General features: G+C 59.8%; 1 protein-coding gene across 12 annotated transcripts in view; it reads left to right on the top strand.

Moving 5' to 3' along the window:
- The window catches only part of ABLIM3 (actin binding LIM protein family member 3), a 57,141-nt gene that overhangs the window by 29,241 nt on the left and 10,903 nt on the right, over window positions 1-16,997 (top strand). For 11 of the 12 annotated variants that reach the window (XM_029998083.2, XM_029998094.2, XM_029998093.2 and 8 more), the window contains exons 2-8: window positions 3,742-3,879; window positions 6,439-6,622; window positions 7,032-7,144; window positions 9,745-9,871; window positions 10,014-10,107; window positions 15,218-15,305; window positions 16,677-16,735. In XM_029998083.2, the coding sequence (XP_029853943.1) occupies window positions 3,742-3,879; window positions 6,439-6,622; window positions 7,032-7,144; window positions 9,745-9,871; window positions 10,014-10,107; window positions 15,218-15,305; window positions 16,677-16,735 (803 nt within the window). Of the gene's footprint in view, window positions 1-3,738; window positions 3,880-6,438; window positions 6,623-7,031; window positions 7,145-9,744; window positions 9,872-10,013; window positions 10,108-15,217; window positions 15,306-16,676; window positions 16,736-16,997 lie in introns of all 12 variants that reach the window. The other variant, XM_029998082.2, reaches the window with a different exon arrangement.

Below are 16,997 nucleotides of genomic sequence, written 5' to 3'. Positions count from 1 at the left end.
AGCTGTGCCCTGTTGGTGTTGAGCTGCCGTCCTTCCAAGGTAGATGGGGATCATCTCCTATCAGCCACCCCTCCTGAAGGGCTCCAAGTGTTTCAGAGGCAGTGTAAGGGTTCAGCATTCCCCCGTCCTGCCGCTCCTCGGTGGAGGGCTGGGATGCCGTGCAGGAAGGGGACAGGAAGGCAAACGCGGTTATTGACCCTCCTGAAGCGGAAGGTGGGTGCTCCGCGAAGGAAGGAGGGGGATTGCCCAGGCGTGCACGGCAGGAACCTGCAGATTGCTCACTGCAGCACGGTGTGGAGGATCTCTTGGGCGAGGTCCCTCTGCCCTCCTGGGGGACAAAGCTCCTCTACGCAGCCTTGGGTGTTGTTTGGGGGCACTGTCTCTCCCCCCACCCGGGTCGCAAGCTCCCTTGCTTGCGTATGGCTGCCGCTGTCTGTCCCTAAGACTGTGCGGGGCACCGATCCCTGACCGGAGGTGCCACCTTAATCCGGATAAATGGGAAACCTATTGCGTGCCCACGCAGCGCTGTGCGGCAGCTCGCTGCCTGGCTGTGGCCACAGCGGCTCCTCGGACCCTGCGGATCAAGCGCCAGCCGGGACACGGGGTCAGCCCTGCAGGAACCTGGCCCTGGGCAGCCTTTTGCGCTGCATTGTGGAGCACAAATGCATTAGTCGCTGAACGAAGCCAGCTTAATTTCCCGCTCTACAAGCAAAAGCGGGAGCAAACTGGGGTGAGATTAAGGCATTCCTTGGGCAGCTCCCACCCCCTCACCCCGACTGCTGTATCTCGGCCTGCGAGGCCACTAATGCTACTTACATTATTACTGGATTATTTTGGTGTAATGAGCTTTGCCCTGCTCAGCTGTCCCTCTGCTCAGGGGTGTTGTGATGTGTAATACTTCCTGCGTGAGGCCATGAGGCAGGCAGCTGCCTGCTCAAAAACAAGCAGAGCCCCAGCAAAACAATGCATTAATGTTCCCAGAGCAAAATTCCAGCACGGGCCGGAGGTTAATCACAAATCAGGGAGCTTTTGGCTTAGTGCTGAACAAAGCTGGCAGGCGGGAGGGCGATGGTGCCTAAGCTGGGTCCTGACCCATCGCCATGGGTACAAATAGGAGTGACCGTATCGGTTTCATCTCTGCCAGCGGTATAACACAGCTATACGCATCTCTTCCATCATCGACTCCTTTTCCTCTGCCTTCCCTCCCATCAGACCTGCCAGTGCAGGGGCTTGGCGATGTGTTGCTATGGACACCAAGAAGTTTCCCCTAGAGACCAGAAGCCCGGAATAAGTGATGCCTGCATTTTCTGACATTGATTAGTTTTTTCTCCCCCATTTTTTATTATTCATTTTTGCTTAAGTGTTGATTAATTCCTAGCCTTTCACCCCACCTCCCTCCTGATTTTCTCTCCGAGCTTTGTGGATTGCCGTGGCTGTGTCCCAGGGCTTGGCTTCTGCTTCATTCTCTGTGAGGGTGCGAGCACGGGGTGCGTGGGAGGAAGTTTCAGTGCTGTAACTCTTGCTCTGCTGGAGACCCCTACAGAAGAGATTCCCCCATTTATTCCAGCCTTGAGAGATCCTGTTGGGGTCAGGCCTGGGTCCCCCTGGGCTGCTGCAGAGTTCAGGGGTGCCCAGCAGCAGCCGCTGCAGAAGGTCCTGGACCCCTCTTCCCAGGGCTTGCGCCTCCCTGCAAAAGAATGGGTGGGGGTACCCTGCTCCCTTTACAGGTGTCCTTCATCGTATTTGGGACCTCAAGGTGATTTAGATCTAGACTAGTTAGTGTCTCTGCTGGCCTAACTCCTGTTTTGTAGCTCCTCTGTTGGCACTGCAGTACCCTTTAGTACCCCAAGTACCTCTGTTGGCCTCAGAGCTCTTGGCCTGCAAGAGCACAGTCAGGAGGGAAGTCCCAGCAACTCTTGGAAGTTCGTGTCAAGGCCAGAGCCTGAGCTTTGCAGGGGGCTGGGGGACACTTATAGGAAAGCACGTTGGCTTTTCTTGCAGCCCTCAGGTCGGTCTTGGCGAGGCAGCCAGTCCTCGGCAGCTCCGTAGCCCCAGGGGATGGAGCAGCGGTCAGGGAGGGTCAGCCCATTTTCCCAGTGGTGAGCAGTGCCGCACATCCGTAGAGCGTGTCTCTGGGCACCTGGTGTATGGGATGGGATTTTACTGTGAGACAGTCTCAATGTCATTTTGACTTCTCTTTCTTTGCTTTTGAAGCCAATAATAAGGTCAGGGAGGGTCAGCCCATTTTCCCGGTGGTGAGCAGTGCTGCACATCCGTAGAGCGTGTCTCTGGGCACTGGGCATATGTGATGGGATTTTACTGTTAGTCTCAATGTCATTTTGACTTCTCTTCCTTTGCTTTTGAAGCCAATAATAATGGGCTGTTTCGGTTCCCTGCCACATGATCTGCCTCACGGTGAACGAGGAGCCTCTCTGATGAGTGATCTCCTCTGTCCTGTGCCCCTTCCTCCCTGCTCTGGAGGGAGTTCACGTACCAGGTTTCAATCAACTGGTTCTCTTGTTCCTGGGAATGCAGTTCAGCACTAGGTTAGAAAGTCTCTGGTCCATTGAAATCCCGCCCTTCACTGCTCGAGTTGCCCAAATTGCAACTCCCTCTCTGAAATCTTACAGCACACAAGTCCTTTGCTGCTTGGCCCCCGCCTGCAGCGGTGAGCATGGTGTCAGCCAGCCTGGAGCTCCTGCGAGCAGCCCGTGCATTTGTAGGTGGGGCAGGGAAAGCAGGAGCTGCTCTTTAAAATGTTTTCTGTATGTGTTTGGGGATTGTGCTGAGACAGCAGAAAGACCCCCTCCTCCATACGATTCCTCCCCTGGAGAGTGGGATGATGTTGCAGAGCATCAGCCCTTCGTGGTGGTCTGCAGAGCTGCTGTGGGGGGATGAGGAGTGGAGGCAAGTCCCAGGACCATCTGCAGCAAGAGAAGGTCGGCTCTTGACCGTAGCTCCAGGGGAATCATATTGCCCTCCCCTCCACTGCAGCCCCCGGCTCAGCACAGAGCCTGCACGCGCCGCGGTGCCGCTCCGGAAGGAGCAGCGAGGCTGGGATGCTGCTCCTCTCTGGGGAGGTGAGAGTCCCACCAGCGCCAAACACTCAATTGCTGTGATGTTTGAAAGCTCCTTGAAAAATTACTTCTTCATCCAGTTCCTAACCAAACAAGTGGAAGCTCCGAAAAACAACAGTTCCTTCCCATGCTGCTGCCAAATCAGTGCTCGCTGGCGTGTTTCTGAGCAGGTCAGCAGCCAGCCAGGACTGCCCGAGGGCTGAGCAGAGCAGAGCCGGTGGGTAGCTGGTCCCTGCATTGTCCTTCTGCACCTGCTTAGGAGATAGGAGAGAGTCCGGGGAGCTCTGCATGGCTTTGGGGCGATGCTGCAGGTGAGCTGGTTATCCATGCAGGGACTGGGAGCGGTGCCTGGACACTTGCACCGCACAGCACTTAGGACTGGAGACCTGTGAGCCAAACATGGGTAGTGGCTCTTTTGTGGGGACAGGGAAATCCCGAATCCACACAGGGATATGCACCCAGCTCAGAGTCACTGGGTGCTGGCACAATCTCAGCTGTCCTTTGCCCTTAGCGATGGCCTAATGTCTGGCTGCTGCATTGCGGTCACCAGAGGGGTCTTCTGCAGCTGCCCAGCTGAGGTCAGTGCCATGACGCCCGGCTGTGTCCTGAATGTTAACAGACCCTTCCCCTCTCTTGCTTTTCCCTCCCTCCTTTCTGCCAGCAGTTCCCTATCAGCAAAACCCCTACACCCCTGGGAGCAGCTCCACCGTCATCCAGTGCTACCGCTGCGGGGACACCTGCAAGGGCGAGGTGGTGCGTGTCCAGAGCAATCACTTCCACATCCGCTGCTTCACCTGCCAAGGTAGGACAGTGCCGCCCGAAGAGCTGGTGGTCAGGTTGCCCCACGGCCCTGGCTGCGGTCTGGAAAGCAAAAGGCTGGGGACAGACCTACCTGGCCCGCTGAGATGTGGTCACCCGCCTGGGGGTGGCAGTTTCCCGCAGGGGTGGATGTGGCATGGTGCAGGCGGGGAGGTGACGGCGCGGGGAGGTGACGGCACGGGGCCGGCACGGTGCAGGCAATGCTCCTGCGCGATGCCAGAGCCGGCAGGCTGTGAACAGGGGTGGCCGAGACCTGGGCACCGACACTACCCTCAAGCTGCCTGAATGCCGGCAGCCCACGCTGCGCCGGTCCCAAACGTACCCACGGCCCATCTGGGATCTGGGGGGGGCCACCGCGTCCTTCAGCCGCCTGCCTGCCCCCAAATCGGGAGGAGGAGGAGGTGTTGCCAGCTTGGCTGAGAGGCGGTGAGGCGGGGGAGATGCCCGGAGCGGCTCCCCGACGGGTCTGGGGATGGGTGACGGATCGCTGCCACCCGTGCATGGGATGCAACTGAGGTGCCGTGGGATGCTGTGTGCTGCCGCTGGGGCTCAGCAGCCCCCAGGGGCTGGCAGAAATAGAGGGAGGTTGCTTGAATCTTCCCTGAGCACAAGAGGAGAGCTGTGGAGCTGTAAAAGCTAACGGTCCAGAGCCAAGGCTGAAGAGCTCCTTAGTGCGTTTATTAAAGCAGCCACTCTCAACCAGGCCGGTGGCTGCTTCTGTAGGTTGTAAAGCATCCCATTACCAGGGCTTTTTAAAGGTCTCTGGTCTTTCAAGTTCCCAGCACCTTGTGCTAAGCAGGACATAAATCCCTGTCCCTTTGGCCATGCTTTGCTGCTCTTCCCCAGGGAACAGAGGGTTTGGCTGGAGGGGACTTTTCCCCTGGGCTGTCACCACCCCTACTCCAGCCCTGTGCCCCATGGAGCAGGCAGCCCCAGATCTCTGGGAGGGGCTGTGGGCCCCGGGTTGCCCTCGGGGCTGACCTACACGTGTGGGGTGCTGTGCTGAGCCCCCGGCCTCTTCCGAGCTTGGATGTGCAGGATCGAGAGGGAGCTGCTCATCCCAAGAGCTCAGGCAGCCGCCGGCTTCAAAGGGTCCAGGAGCCAGCAGGGAGAGCTTGGCAGTGCTCGCTGCCTGATTTCCAAGTGAAAGGGAATAAGTAATGAGAGGAAATCCTCCTGTCTCGCCTTCCTTCACAGCTCTTACCCCCTGCCACCGCTGGCTCCCACGCCAGCCCCACGGCTTGTCCCTGACGTGTCCCCGGGAGCCTGGCACATCTGGTGCGGCTTCTGGGGATGTGCTATGGGTCCCACAGCAAACAGGGCCCAGACCTGCCTCATTTTTATTTTCCTTCTGCTTCCTGATGCTGTCCCAGAGCTGGTGGCCTGTCCCTTGTCGCTGACAAGTAAGCACTGGCAGGCTCTTTCGGAGAGCAGTGGGTGCTGGCCCCGTATCCCCCGGCTGTCCACCCACAGCTCCAGGGATCAGCTTTGCCAGGGGATGCTCTGCGGGAGAGGAGCTGCATCTCTGCCCCTGCGGCCAGTGGGTCCAGCCTTGCCCTGGGGAGGGTGGCTGCTGTGCGGGCTGGCCCGTGGGTGCAGGTGAGGTGTGCAAGGACAGGACAGAAGGGTGCTTGGGGGTGAAGGGTAAAAGCAGAGAGCAAGATGGGCTGTGCTAGCAGGTGCTCGTTTCTCTGTAGTTCCCCCTGCACCCCATCACCTTGCAGGACAGGTGATGGGCATCGTGCAAAGGCCCCAGGACCTGGTCCCTGTGCTACTCCTGAGGTGCTTTCCAGGGCCTGATGCTCTCGACGTCTCTCTGGATGGAGAAGACATAGGAGGGAAATGACACTAAGGGCCAGGGCTTGCCACGTCTCCTTGGATTACTCTGGTGGGCTGTGCACCACCCACGGTTCCCACAGCAGGGAAGGAAGCAATGTTGGGCTGGACACCTTTGGAAAAACAAGCAGTGAGAGCACCAACCCCAGTGTGTCCCAGGACCTGTTCCCATTAGGGCACGGCTTCATGTCCAGGCCAGGGAGCGGAGAGAAGACGCCCCAGGGCGTGGAGAAGACCTCTCCCCAACTGTCCCTAGGACGTGCCCAACTGTGCCGGTCCTGTTCTTGGCTTCCTGACACCATGAGAGTGTCAAATGGAGGGGCTGAGCCCCATCCAGGTGCCGTGGGTCCAGGAGGGGATGCCAGAGGCTCTCCCGGGCTGTTTGTGCATGGTGACTGGGGGGCTGCGGTGGTTCCCTTCCCGGCACTGGGGTTTCCTCTGGGAGCGCCCAGCCCTGGCTGTCTGGGCAGCACCATCCTGCACCCCACCACAGCCCAACACTGACATCTTGTGGTGCTGGGGGAAGGCCCCAGCGCATCTGGGGGGAAGGGAAACCCTCTGAGATACCTGCAGAAAGCTGTGTCTTCATGGATGCCCTGGGACCACTGCTGCAGAGGCAGCAGAGGTGGGCTCGGAGATCCCGGCCGAGCCCTGGGGCTGGACCTGCCCGCTGCCCCCTTGACAGGTCCCTGTCCTCCCCCTGCAGTGTGCGGCTGCGACCTGGCCCAGTCGGGCTTCTTCTTTAAGAACCAGGAGTACATCTGCACCCACGACTACCAGCAGCTCTACGGGACCCGCTGCGACAGCTGCGGGGACTTCATCACCGGAGAGGTCATCTCCGCCCTGGGGAGGACCTACCACCCCAAGTGTTTCGTCTGCAGCACCTGCAGGTGAGCTGAAGCCATCACTGAGCGTGCGTGACCCCCCTGCAGAAGCCCTGTACAGCCCTTGGCTGTGCACCAGGGAGAGGGCTGTTAGTTAGCCCGCAGCCCCTCATTCCCCGCTCAGCACCATAGGAGGTACCTCCTCTGCATTATCTTAGTGGAAATCCTTGGGAGGCAATGAAATGGCTCCAACCCTTCCCTTTGCAGCCTGCAGACCTGCCTTAATGCCTGCCTTGGTCCTCCTGCCCCAGCACACGTGCATTTGCTGCCTCCCCTTGTAGCCCTTGCCTGGAGCCCCTCTGCTCCCCAGCACCGTGGGTCCCGCTGGCCTCTGGGGAAGGAGCTCACGGGCAGCACAAGCACTGCATGGAGGGGAGTGAGCAGCTCACACCTTTCTACTTCTCCTTGGCCGCAGGAAGCCATTCCCCATCGGAGACAAGGTCACGTTCAGCGGGAAGGACTGCGTCTGCCAAAACTGCTCCCACTCTCTCATCAGCACCAAACCCATCAAGATCCATGGGCCCAGCCGTAAGTTGACTGCTCTTGTGTTACATGATGGCTGTAAGGAGAGGGACAGCATGCCCCTGGATGGTGCTCGGAGGGGGTGACGGGATGGGCTTTGGAGCCAGTGTGCAGCACTGCATGGAGGCGTGGGTGTTTGCAGAGGTTTCAGAGAAGAAACAGGGTAGTCCCATAGCTCAAGCCAGGATTGCAGGTCACCGCTGGTTTTGGAAACTCCTTTGGTCTGTTTGTGACCTGGGCGGGTGCTGCCACCCCAGTGGGTGCTATCTGGGGCGGGTTTTGGAGCCGGGTTTGCTCTGAGTCAGCGGCCAGATGTTGCTGTATGTCCAGCTGCACCAAGGTCTGTGTCCAAGTGCCAGCCCTGGGACTGCTCGCCCGGCTTTCCCAACGCTGGCATTATTTGCTGCCTCTGCAAGCACCGAAAGGCTTCTTAGGCTCATCCCGATGCACTAATGAACCCAAGCTAAAACTCCGCAACAGCAATGGACAAGCTCTTTTGGATGGGTTTGGCCTTTCTTTTGACCCCAGGTTGTTCCTTGGGATACCCTCCCTTCGTGCCATGCTTTGCCCCCCCAGTTTTTCCTTGCTGCTGCTCTCTGCCCCAGGCCACTGCGGAGCGTCCCGTGGGTGCTGTGCCTGGGGGCTGGTAGAGCATCCCTCTGGCATGGAGCTGCTGCACACAGAGCTCGCTTCAGCCTGTGTCCGGAGTGAGGGGACTGCAGCATTAACGTGTGGTCCATGTTTCACTGTCTCCCATATGCTCCATGTTTGCTGCTGTCAAGTTCCAGGGGAGCTGTCTCAGCGCAGCGTGTGGGCAGGTGGCAGAAGGCAGGGAGAGCCGGGAGCAGTGCCACACCATGGTGCCCAAACCCTGCCATGTCAGCAGGCTGAGCTGGTGGCAGGGGCCGCGTGGGGGCCCATGCTGCTGCGGCTCAGCAAGCCCTGAGCATCAGTGCCTGGAGCAGAGTCCTGCAGCCAGGACCGGACCCAGGACCGTGGTGTGACCCATGGTCCTTGTCACCCAGTCGCCACGGTGGCACTGGTGGTGGCTGTTTGGGTTGAGTTACGAACTGGTGCAGATGGGTCCCTGGGATCCCCCCAAGGTGCCTGCCCCCAGCTCTTACCACAGCCTCGATGGAGTTAGGGGATGTGGCAGGGTTTGCATGACCCCCAGCCAGAGGACAGGGCTTCCCACATCTTCCCCCATCAGCACCCCGAGCTGCCCAGAAGCAGGCTGTGGCCAGCCCGCAGCACCCCGCTGTCTGCCATAGCAGGGCCAGGGCAGCGGGCAGAGGAAGGGCAGCCGCACGCTCTGCCTCTCGCCTGCCTTCCTCTCCCTCCCCGTCCCCTTCCCGCCCGCGCTCCTCCCCGGCTTGGAGCGCTGGGTTACCTGAGGGCACCATGCTTTATTCATAGGCAGCTGCAGGCAGCAGCCAGATGTAGCCTGCTGCCCGAGCGTGCCCCTTGCAGCCCAGGTGGCCTGGGGCTGGTGGCCACAGTGCCACCCAGAAGGAGTGGCAGGGGAGGTGTGCCTGCTGGAGCCCGCGCTGGTGCACTCTGCAGGGAGGACATCCCTAGAAGAAGGATGCTGAGCCTCTCCCTGCAGCCCCAGCCCTGCGAGCAACTCAAAAACCAGCAGGATCTGTGTGAGAGAAGGAACAGATCCTGGCTTAGCCGAGCTGGCCAGCCTGCTTTTTGCCAGGGGTCGAAAATCCTCCCCTCTTAGCTTTGTGCAGCGGGCAGGGACTTGGTGTAGGGCCGCCTGGGGTGGGCTGAGTGGAAAAGCCTGCCTGCTCAGGCTGCCTGTGCTGCCTCTGCGGTGCTGCTGCACCTCCCTGGTGCCGCAGCAGGGAGGGAGGCGGCAGGGATGGGGTTAAGGAGAAACCCCATCCGGGCAAACCTGCTGGCCAGGGGGAGAAGAGGACAAGGAGAAGTCAAGGTCAGGAGTCCGAGGCCCATGTGCTTCCTGCTCCCAGCCTTGACGGGAGCCAAGGGGAAGCGGGGAAGGAAGGGAGTCTCGTAAATACTGCAGCGGGGCCGGACGCGGCTGCCGGAGAGCACAGCCCTTCCTCTGCTGCGCTCGCTCCCGGACACTTCCCACCGCTCCTGTCCCGGAGAAAAACCCCCGGGGACCTGCCAGGGCAGCATGGCCCCAGCAGCCCAGGCACTTGCTCTGGCTCAAATTCGCCAGCCCAGCAGGGAGACCCAGCACTGTGCTGCGGCGGGTGCTTGGCTGGGGTGGCTGGGTGCCAGCGGTGCCTCGGAGGTCCCAGCTCCAGCAGGAGGCTTTCCTCCTGGCTCCTTTGCTGGGAACAAGCAGAGGTGGCATATTCCCATAAAGAAATGATTCTCCATAAAGAAATGATCCCCAAGAGGCTTGTCCTGGAGTGGTCTCAGGAGCAGGGTGTTTGTAACAGCAGCATCCCCTAGAAAAGGGGGTCCTCTGCGGCAGGGCTTTCCTTCTGGGTGCAAGAGGTGCGCCAGGTTAAACGGCTGGGGTGCCTCAGCGTGGGCCAGCAGATGTGGGTGTTCCTGCCGCGCTGCCGAGCCCCCCGCCGGGGAGCTGCAGTGGTCCCACACTCCCCGCCCCGCTTTTGTCCCCCCAGACTGCGCAGGCTGCAAGGAGGAGATCAAGCAAGGCCAGTCCCTCCTGGCCCTGGAGAAGCAGTGGCACGTCAGCTGCTTCAAGTGCCAAACGTGCGGGATCATCCTCACCGGCGAGTACATCAGCAAGTGAGTGCCACCGTCCTGGCAGCAGGCTTGGCCCTGCTGGCCATTGCCAGGCTGCAACCCACAGGGCTGGGGCTGCAGCAATGGGGTGGGTGCCCAGCCCGGCTCCCCTGCCACTCACCTCCTTCTCCTCCCTCTCCCAAAGGGATGGCATCCCATACTGCGAGTCCGACTACCATGCCCAATTTGGCATCAAGTGCGAGACCTGTGACCGGTACATCAGCGGCAGGGTCCTGGAGGTGAGTCCTGGGGCTGCAGCCAACCCGTCCCGGTCTGTAATTGGGACCGCATGCTTCCCACCCAGAGGTGCATGCCTTGGGGAGGTGTGGGAGTTTCATCATCCTACACCCTTGTCGTGCTACCCTCCGTCTCTCGGGGCCATGGCTCTTCCTCCAGCGGGTATGTGGACACAGTGTGACCACCTTCTCTAGGGGTGGGAGTGGGGGAAGGAGCACCGCCATGCTGCAGACCTTTGGAGAGGTGGCTTGGATACTGGAGCTCCAGAAGCAGCCAGAGCACACAGTGGCCAGGGTGTGCTGAGACGTGTCTGGAGCCCAAGATGTGGGAACACCAGCCTTAACCAGCTGCTGCCGTGCCAGACTCCGGAGTGTCCCCACCATGCTCACCCCAGCCCGCCTTCTGAGCGCATCCCTGTGCAGGCAGCCTGCCTGTTGCCTTGGAAACACATCCAGCACGGCTGCCCGCTCCTGCAGCACCCTGCCCACGGGCAGCCGTCCCCATGGCGCACCCCTTTGCGGGGCAGCAGCCGGAGCGGGGGGTCCTCTTCCCTGGGCCAAATAGGGAGGGGGCTTTGCTCATCGCGTCGCTGGCCAGCAGGACCTGCTCTGGCAGAGCCACCGAGGGGTGCGGGGATCCCATGGGGATCCCGCAGTAAAGCATGGGTGCAGGTGGCCGTGGAGCATGTTTTGGGTGATGGTGGAGCTGCACAGCTGGCAAGGGGAGTGGGAGTTGCTGCTGGGGAGGGGCACAGAGGTCCACAAGGGCTGGTCCTTCCCGTCAGCCAGGTGGTCACATCCTGCCTGTGGTCCCTGCTCCTGGAGGTGAGGTGTCCTCTCATGCTTTCTGTTTCTAGCCCCATGTTTGCAGGGTTAAAAAAAAGCCAGAAAATCTGTCTGGGGGTAAACTAAAGGCTCAGGAGGCGTAGAGAAAGATGTCAGAATGAAGCCTGTTGTGATTTTTAGACCCCCTGGTGATACTATGGAGCTGGGCTGTGGTGGCGTAGAGGCAGCAATGCTGAAAGCGTGCTCAGTCACTCCTGAGACCTTCCCCTCTGCGCAGCTGAGCAGAAGGGAAGTGCTCCTGGGGTGGCATTGGCACCCACATCTCTGCCGTCCTGAGACAGCAGCGATAGGAAGCTGTATCCCAAAATCAGAGGTACCGTGCCTCCACAGCGAGCCAGACCACAGGTGCTGTGGGCTGGAGTGGCAGCGGCTGTGTAGGTCTCCAGCCTGCTGAGAGCTGTTCCAGGACACGTCCAGCCTGTTTCACTCACAGCCTGCCAAGAAGTCGTCACCCTCTCTAGTCCTGCTGGCTGGGCTGGCCTGAGAGCACCCAGACTGGCCAGGGAACCTCCCCTGAAACTGGAGCCAGGTGCCAGGAGCCCTCCAGCATCTTCTCCCTCTTCAGGGAGCTGCCTCTGCCTGGGAAGACTTTCTGCTGACTCCAGGCTTCGGCAGCAGTCCCAGCACTGGCTGCTGTGAGCGTGAGCTCAGCACTGCAGCCGCTGCCGCGGGCCAGCCGCCCATCATGGGGCTACTTGATCAGCAAATGTCCGAATGGAGCAGGGTGAAGCCAGAGGCTCCCCTGACATTGAAGGCCTGCTGCTGTTCCCCTGGGTGTTTGGGTTCCTGATAACCCCGTGCCAAGACAGAGCATCCTCAGCCATCCCAGCAGGGCAAGCAGGCTGCGTGTTACACGGTATGGGATGTTCAGTGGGTGAGGGTGGGTGAGAGGAGCCAGAGGGGGCCTGGGACCCCTGCCCCGGGCTCGAAGGCTGTGCTGCCAGCCTGTCTGGCACCATCGGGCACCACTGCCTCCGAGCCACTTGTTGCACTGCTCTCGGGGTTTTCCTTGCTTGGTGCAACCACAGTGGAGTCAGGACGAGCGTAGGATGTTCCTGCCGCTGCATGTCTGAGGGGATGGATAGAGAGCAGCTCTGCAGGCCATGACGGGTGGGGTAGTGGCAGCCCACCTTCAAGCTGGAGACAGCCCTGGGACGGTGACGAGGGAACAGCCCTCCTTCTTCTCCCTCACCTCCATTTCCCCTGGCTCTTGTCCTGGCAGTAGCTCTAGTTCTCTCCGCCTCCCCCTGTGCCCTCCATCCCCAGCTCTGCTCCCAACATTGGCTCTTTCTGGCTGGAGGGGCCAGCCAGCTCTGCCCACCCATGCCAGGCCATGGGAAGAAGCTGGCTGAATGCCACAAGATGCTCTGGACAGCAGTCATCTCACATTAGCACCGTGCCTGCCGCACCCACGCCGGGGCACGGGAGCCCTCCTTGTGCAATGGGACACCGTGGGCTGGAAGTAACGCGCCTTGGCACCCGGGTCCCTGTGGGCAGAGCCGAGCTGCCACCTCCTCGCAGGTGCCGTCATGGAGCCGAGAGGAGCGTAGGGTTTGGGTGCCGGAGGGCTGTGCCGGGTGAGCACCACGGAACCTGCAGGCACTGCGGGCACCCCTTGCCTCCCCACGGCCAGGGCTGAGCCCGCGCTCCCCACCCTCCCCAGGTACGTGCCTGCTCGCAGTATTGAATGATCTGTAAAACCAGAGGCTTTAATTGTCTTCTCTGGCAGAGCGTGAAATGGAAAGGATGCCTTTAAATAATTTTAGGCCTTAAGGAGCCTTCTCGTGCTATCCCGGCAGCCTCCGGGCTTTCCCAACCGCTCTGAGCTGCGCAGCCAGGCTTGGATGATTAATGAGTCTTTAAGGGACCCGAAGTGATAACGAGCAGGTCTCTTCCCTTGCAGCCTCTAGCAGCCTTTTACGAGCTGTAGTATTAACCAATGTAAAAGGAAAAAGGTTTGTGCATGGTTTGGAGAGTTGCTCCTTGAGGAGGAGTGGTGCGTGTTGAGATGGGTAGTTTTTGGAGAAGGTCTGTGTTGAAATGAAAGTTGAGACTGGGCTGGTGCATACTGCTGGGGGAGCAGCCAGCCTCCTTCTACATCCACACACCGATCTGCAAGGCATCCCCTTTTGGCATTGTCTGACCTGCGACAGCAGCCCATATAGTCTAGATAGGAAAAGATGTATATATATATGAGGGTTTTTTTCCTTACTGTCAGCACACCAAGCCTTTGCAGGTACTAACAGGGTCCAAGAGCACCAAACCCATCCCAGATTCAGAGAGGGACTGGGGAAGGTGGCACATCGGTCACCAGGGCCCCATGTCCCCTGCGTTAGCTGTCTCTAGCCAGCTGGAAATACAGGTGATGGGAACTGCAGGCACGCTGCCTTGAAGTGAGTAGGAGCTGGGCTTTACCGGGGTTATTCTTCATCTCTTTTCCCTGTGTTTATGGCCGTCTCCTCTAATTGATGCAGCTCATTGCGTCTGCCGCGGGTGCACTGGCTGGTGGGTGCTGGCTCGGTGCTGCGGTGGGCAGGTGCCGAGGCAGGGCTTTGTGCACAGGGGCTCGGGCAGAGCGGGAGGAACTGGCCGTCCTTCGGGAGCCTCTGCCTCGGTGGGGCGGTGGGTCAGCTCCCTGGAGCAACGGGCGTGATACACGATGAGCCCGTTAGCACAATGTCACTGACACCAGGGGCTCCAGATGAGGCTTTTAGGGGTAAAATTGGTTTAGGATCTGTATAGCCTGGAACCAGCAGGTGTGTTTGCTCAGGCTGGCGAAGCGTTCAGTGCAAGCCCCTGCCGTGGGGTGCCGTGGCTGGGCCGGGGCTCAGGGTGGCTTCTTGCTGGGGCTGCCGTGGGGGCCTCTCCCATCCCGCTGGAGAGCCTGGGGGACTGGGGCTGGGGCCTTCCCTGCTGATCCTCTGCGTTCACGGTAGGTCTGTCTCTGCAGCCCTCCCACCGGTGACTTTCCTGCCATGTTATCAAGCTTTTGGGTGCCAACCGGGGATGTTTGGGCTGTGGGCTCACTCGGGCCAGCCCAGAAGTACGTTGTGCTGCTGCCGGCTGGCACAGGGAGGTGCCTGGGGTGCAGGGCTGTCCCCTCCCTGGATTGGGGTGCATTGCAATGAAAGGAAGAGGGGTCCAAACTCTCCCACTCGTCTCCCCTGCCTGCCCTAAAACCTTCCACTCATTTTTGGCATAAACTGGAGGGCAAAAGCCACTGGCTGCCATCTGCATCCCAAGGATGTTGAATTCCAGGTTGGTTTTTATGGGCAACCAACTGGCAGATTCTCAGTTATCCTCACAGCAAAGTTTCCTGTTAATCCTCTCTGTTTCAAACCGGCTGCAGCCCCGTCTGTCATAACCCCCTTCTTTGTCAGCAAGAGCCTCATCTTCCCTCTGCTGTCTTGAATTATCCTTCCTCTTCTCTTGGATTATTATGGGAGTAAAATGTCCTTTGGGGTCGAGCTCTAACAGCGCAGCCCAGATTCCTCCTGCCCTGAGCCAGCTCCTGCCTCCCAGCTCCCAGCCCAGAAAATAAGCCTGTAATTGAAATGCTAGCAGACACTTTGAGAGGAAACAAGCTACCAATTAAAGCTATTATCCCTGTCAAAGAGCACAGGGAGCAGCCCAGCTCCCGCTCAGCTGGGGAATAGCATCTCGCTAGAGCTGAAGTTTGGGCATGGCTTCACGGAAGGAGAAAAGTTTCTTGAGGGAGAGGGGCTGGCAATGGTAGCCAGGGAGGGTTTGACAGCAAAAGGAAGCCTGTGCATTGTGAGATTTATCTTTGGGGCCTTCTCCTTTTATTGCTTCCCTGCTGCGACATCCTGGGCCAAATTTGCTGTTTCTCTTCAAAGCTGTAGAGGAATAGAGCTGGTGCAAAGCAATGGCTGCTTGCTGCAGAGGGTCTCAGTTATTTCCAGAGCGCAAGGACAATTTATTAGGGGTGAGGTTTGTAGGGGTACCTTCCTTGGGGGTTTGGGACCTCCTGGCTCTGCTTTCCTGTGTGTTGGACAGTTCAAGGAGAGCAGAAGGTTCCCAGTCTGACTTGTAGTCCAGCAGGTGAGAAGTATTAGTGATGAAGTGGTCTCTGGTTTTCTCCATGTGTTGTGGCGGTCTCTGAGGCCACCCGGGGCAGTTTTGCCCCATTCACTTTGTCGTTGTCTGCAGCACCAAGTGATGCCAGGGCCACGTGCCCTCAGGGACACGAGCAGGTCACCATGTCCTGCCTTGTTCAGGGGCCTCTCTTCTCTGCTTGCCCTTGCAGGCAGGAGGGAAGCACTACCACCCCACCTGTGCCAGATGTGTCCGCTGCCACCAGATGTTCACGGAAGGGGAGGAGATGTACCTCACAGGTAGGGATCCCGCTGCACTGAGGGACTCCCCTGCCCCATGTCAGGGCATGGACCGGTGTGGTGGCTGTGGGGGCGTTTGGGGTTCAGGCCCTTAGGGCAATCGGTGCCGAAAGGGCGTCTCTGTGCAGCAATGCCAGAGACCCCTTCTCTGCTGTTCCCCAGCCCTTGCGCTCTTCCTGGGCCACGTGGCAATCATTTCTCTCCATGAAACCTTCCCTGCCAATGAGCTGGAGGAGACTTTGTTCATCATCGGCAGATTTTTGTCACTGGGAGTCTCCCTGCACAGCTGGGAAGTGCTGCCGGGCATGCCTGGATGTGTCCCTGGCCTGCACCCAGTGAATAGAGGCTGGGATAGGTGCTGGGTGTCTGGCTCCCTCTTCTCCCCAACCCCAGGGGAGGGTGGTCCAGGACCCCTTCCCCACCACCCCCAACTGCCCCTGTCTGGGTTATGCTGCGAGCAGCACCGGAGGGGTAAGGCTTTCACTTGGCACAGCTGGATGGTTTGGGTTTGGGTTTGGCAGGAGCTCATCCCTGCCTGGAGCTGCCTTAGGGGCTATTTCCAGCGCAGAGGGAAGGTTTGTTTTCTGTCAGTAACCTGTGCTTGCCTGTCACCCTGTCTCACTAATGATCCCATGGGTGGCAAAGGGGAATTGTGCACTGAGAGAGCGAGAGTGGGGGTCTCAGTAAGGCCCTGTCATGCACAGCAGGATGGGTGTGCTCAGCATCCATCCCTGGGCACACCTGGGCAAAGCTCGGTGGCTTTGCTGGTTCCAGCCCAGAGGGCGTGCGAGGGGCTGTGGATGCCCTGGGCTCAGTGTTACCCCGGGTTTAACCAGCAGGAGCTGCCTGGCTAAGCACTGGTTGGGCTGCGCCAAAACCACACCTGGGTTTGCTGTCACAGTTTAGTAGTGTTGGCCACTACATCTCGGTGCTTGGGAGCCGTTTCGTCTCTTAGTAGGGACGCCAGTCCCCACTGCCCCATGGGGCACGTGCCTGTGGCTGCCCTGTAGTGGAGAAGGCACCCAGGAAAGCTGGTGGGACCCAGCAGGTGACCTCCATCTGCATCCTCGGGGCTCACTGCCTCCCTCCTGCTCTGCTCCCCATGGAGAGACTCTGGTTCCTACCTCGTGCCCCTGCAGGGCCCCCCAGGAGCTGCCGCCCCAGCATGCAGGGTTGCACTCCTATAACACCGGTTGCTCAATGCGGCTGCTGCTACGGAGAGCACTGACACATCCCCCCCGGGGGCACCGTGGGCTGCAAGTCAGTGCTGGAGGCGGCAGGGACAGGACGGGACTCCCCCATGGCAGGGGGAGCTGGACGATCCCTAGCAGCAGGGGTGAGCTGAAACACCTTCCCTTTGCTGCGTTTCAGGCTCCGAAGTGTGGCACCCCATCTGCAAGCAGGCGGCCAGAGCAGAGAAGAAGCTAAAGGTAGGCAGCAGGGTGAGGGTCATCTCCGAGAGGTGGCACGTCTCAGGTGATGTTGCCCCCGAGTCCCTGCTGGAGGTGAACTGTTGTGGCGGTGTCCAAGCCCGGGGTGGCTTCCCGAGGCTGGCACGAGCTCCGTCCACGCTGCCCAGAGGACGGCGGGTGGCTGTGGCCACGGCTGTTAGTGGGGACCTGCCTCAGGCGGAGAGGGGGCACAGCAGTCCCCTCACCAACCCCTCCGCACCCCTCGAGCTGTTGCTCCCTC

Source organism: Aquila chrysaetos, chromosome 22, assembly GCF_900496995.4.
Source record: "Aquila chrysaetos chrysaetos chromosome 22, bAquChr1.4, whole genome shotgun sequence".
NCBI classification, from domain to species: Eukaryota; Metazoa; Chordata; class Aves; order Accipitriformes; family Accipitridae; genus Aquila; species Aquila chrysaetos.
This window is presented reverse-complemented; position numbering and strand designations above follow the sequence as displayed.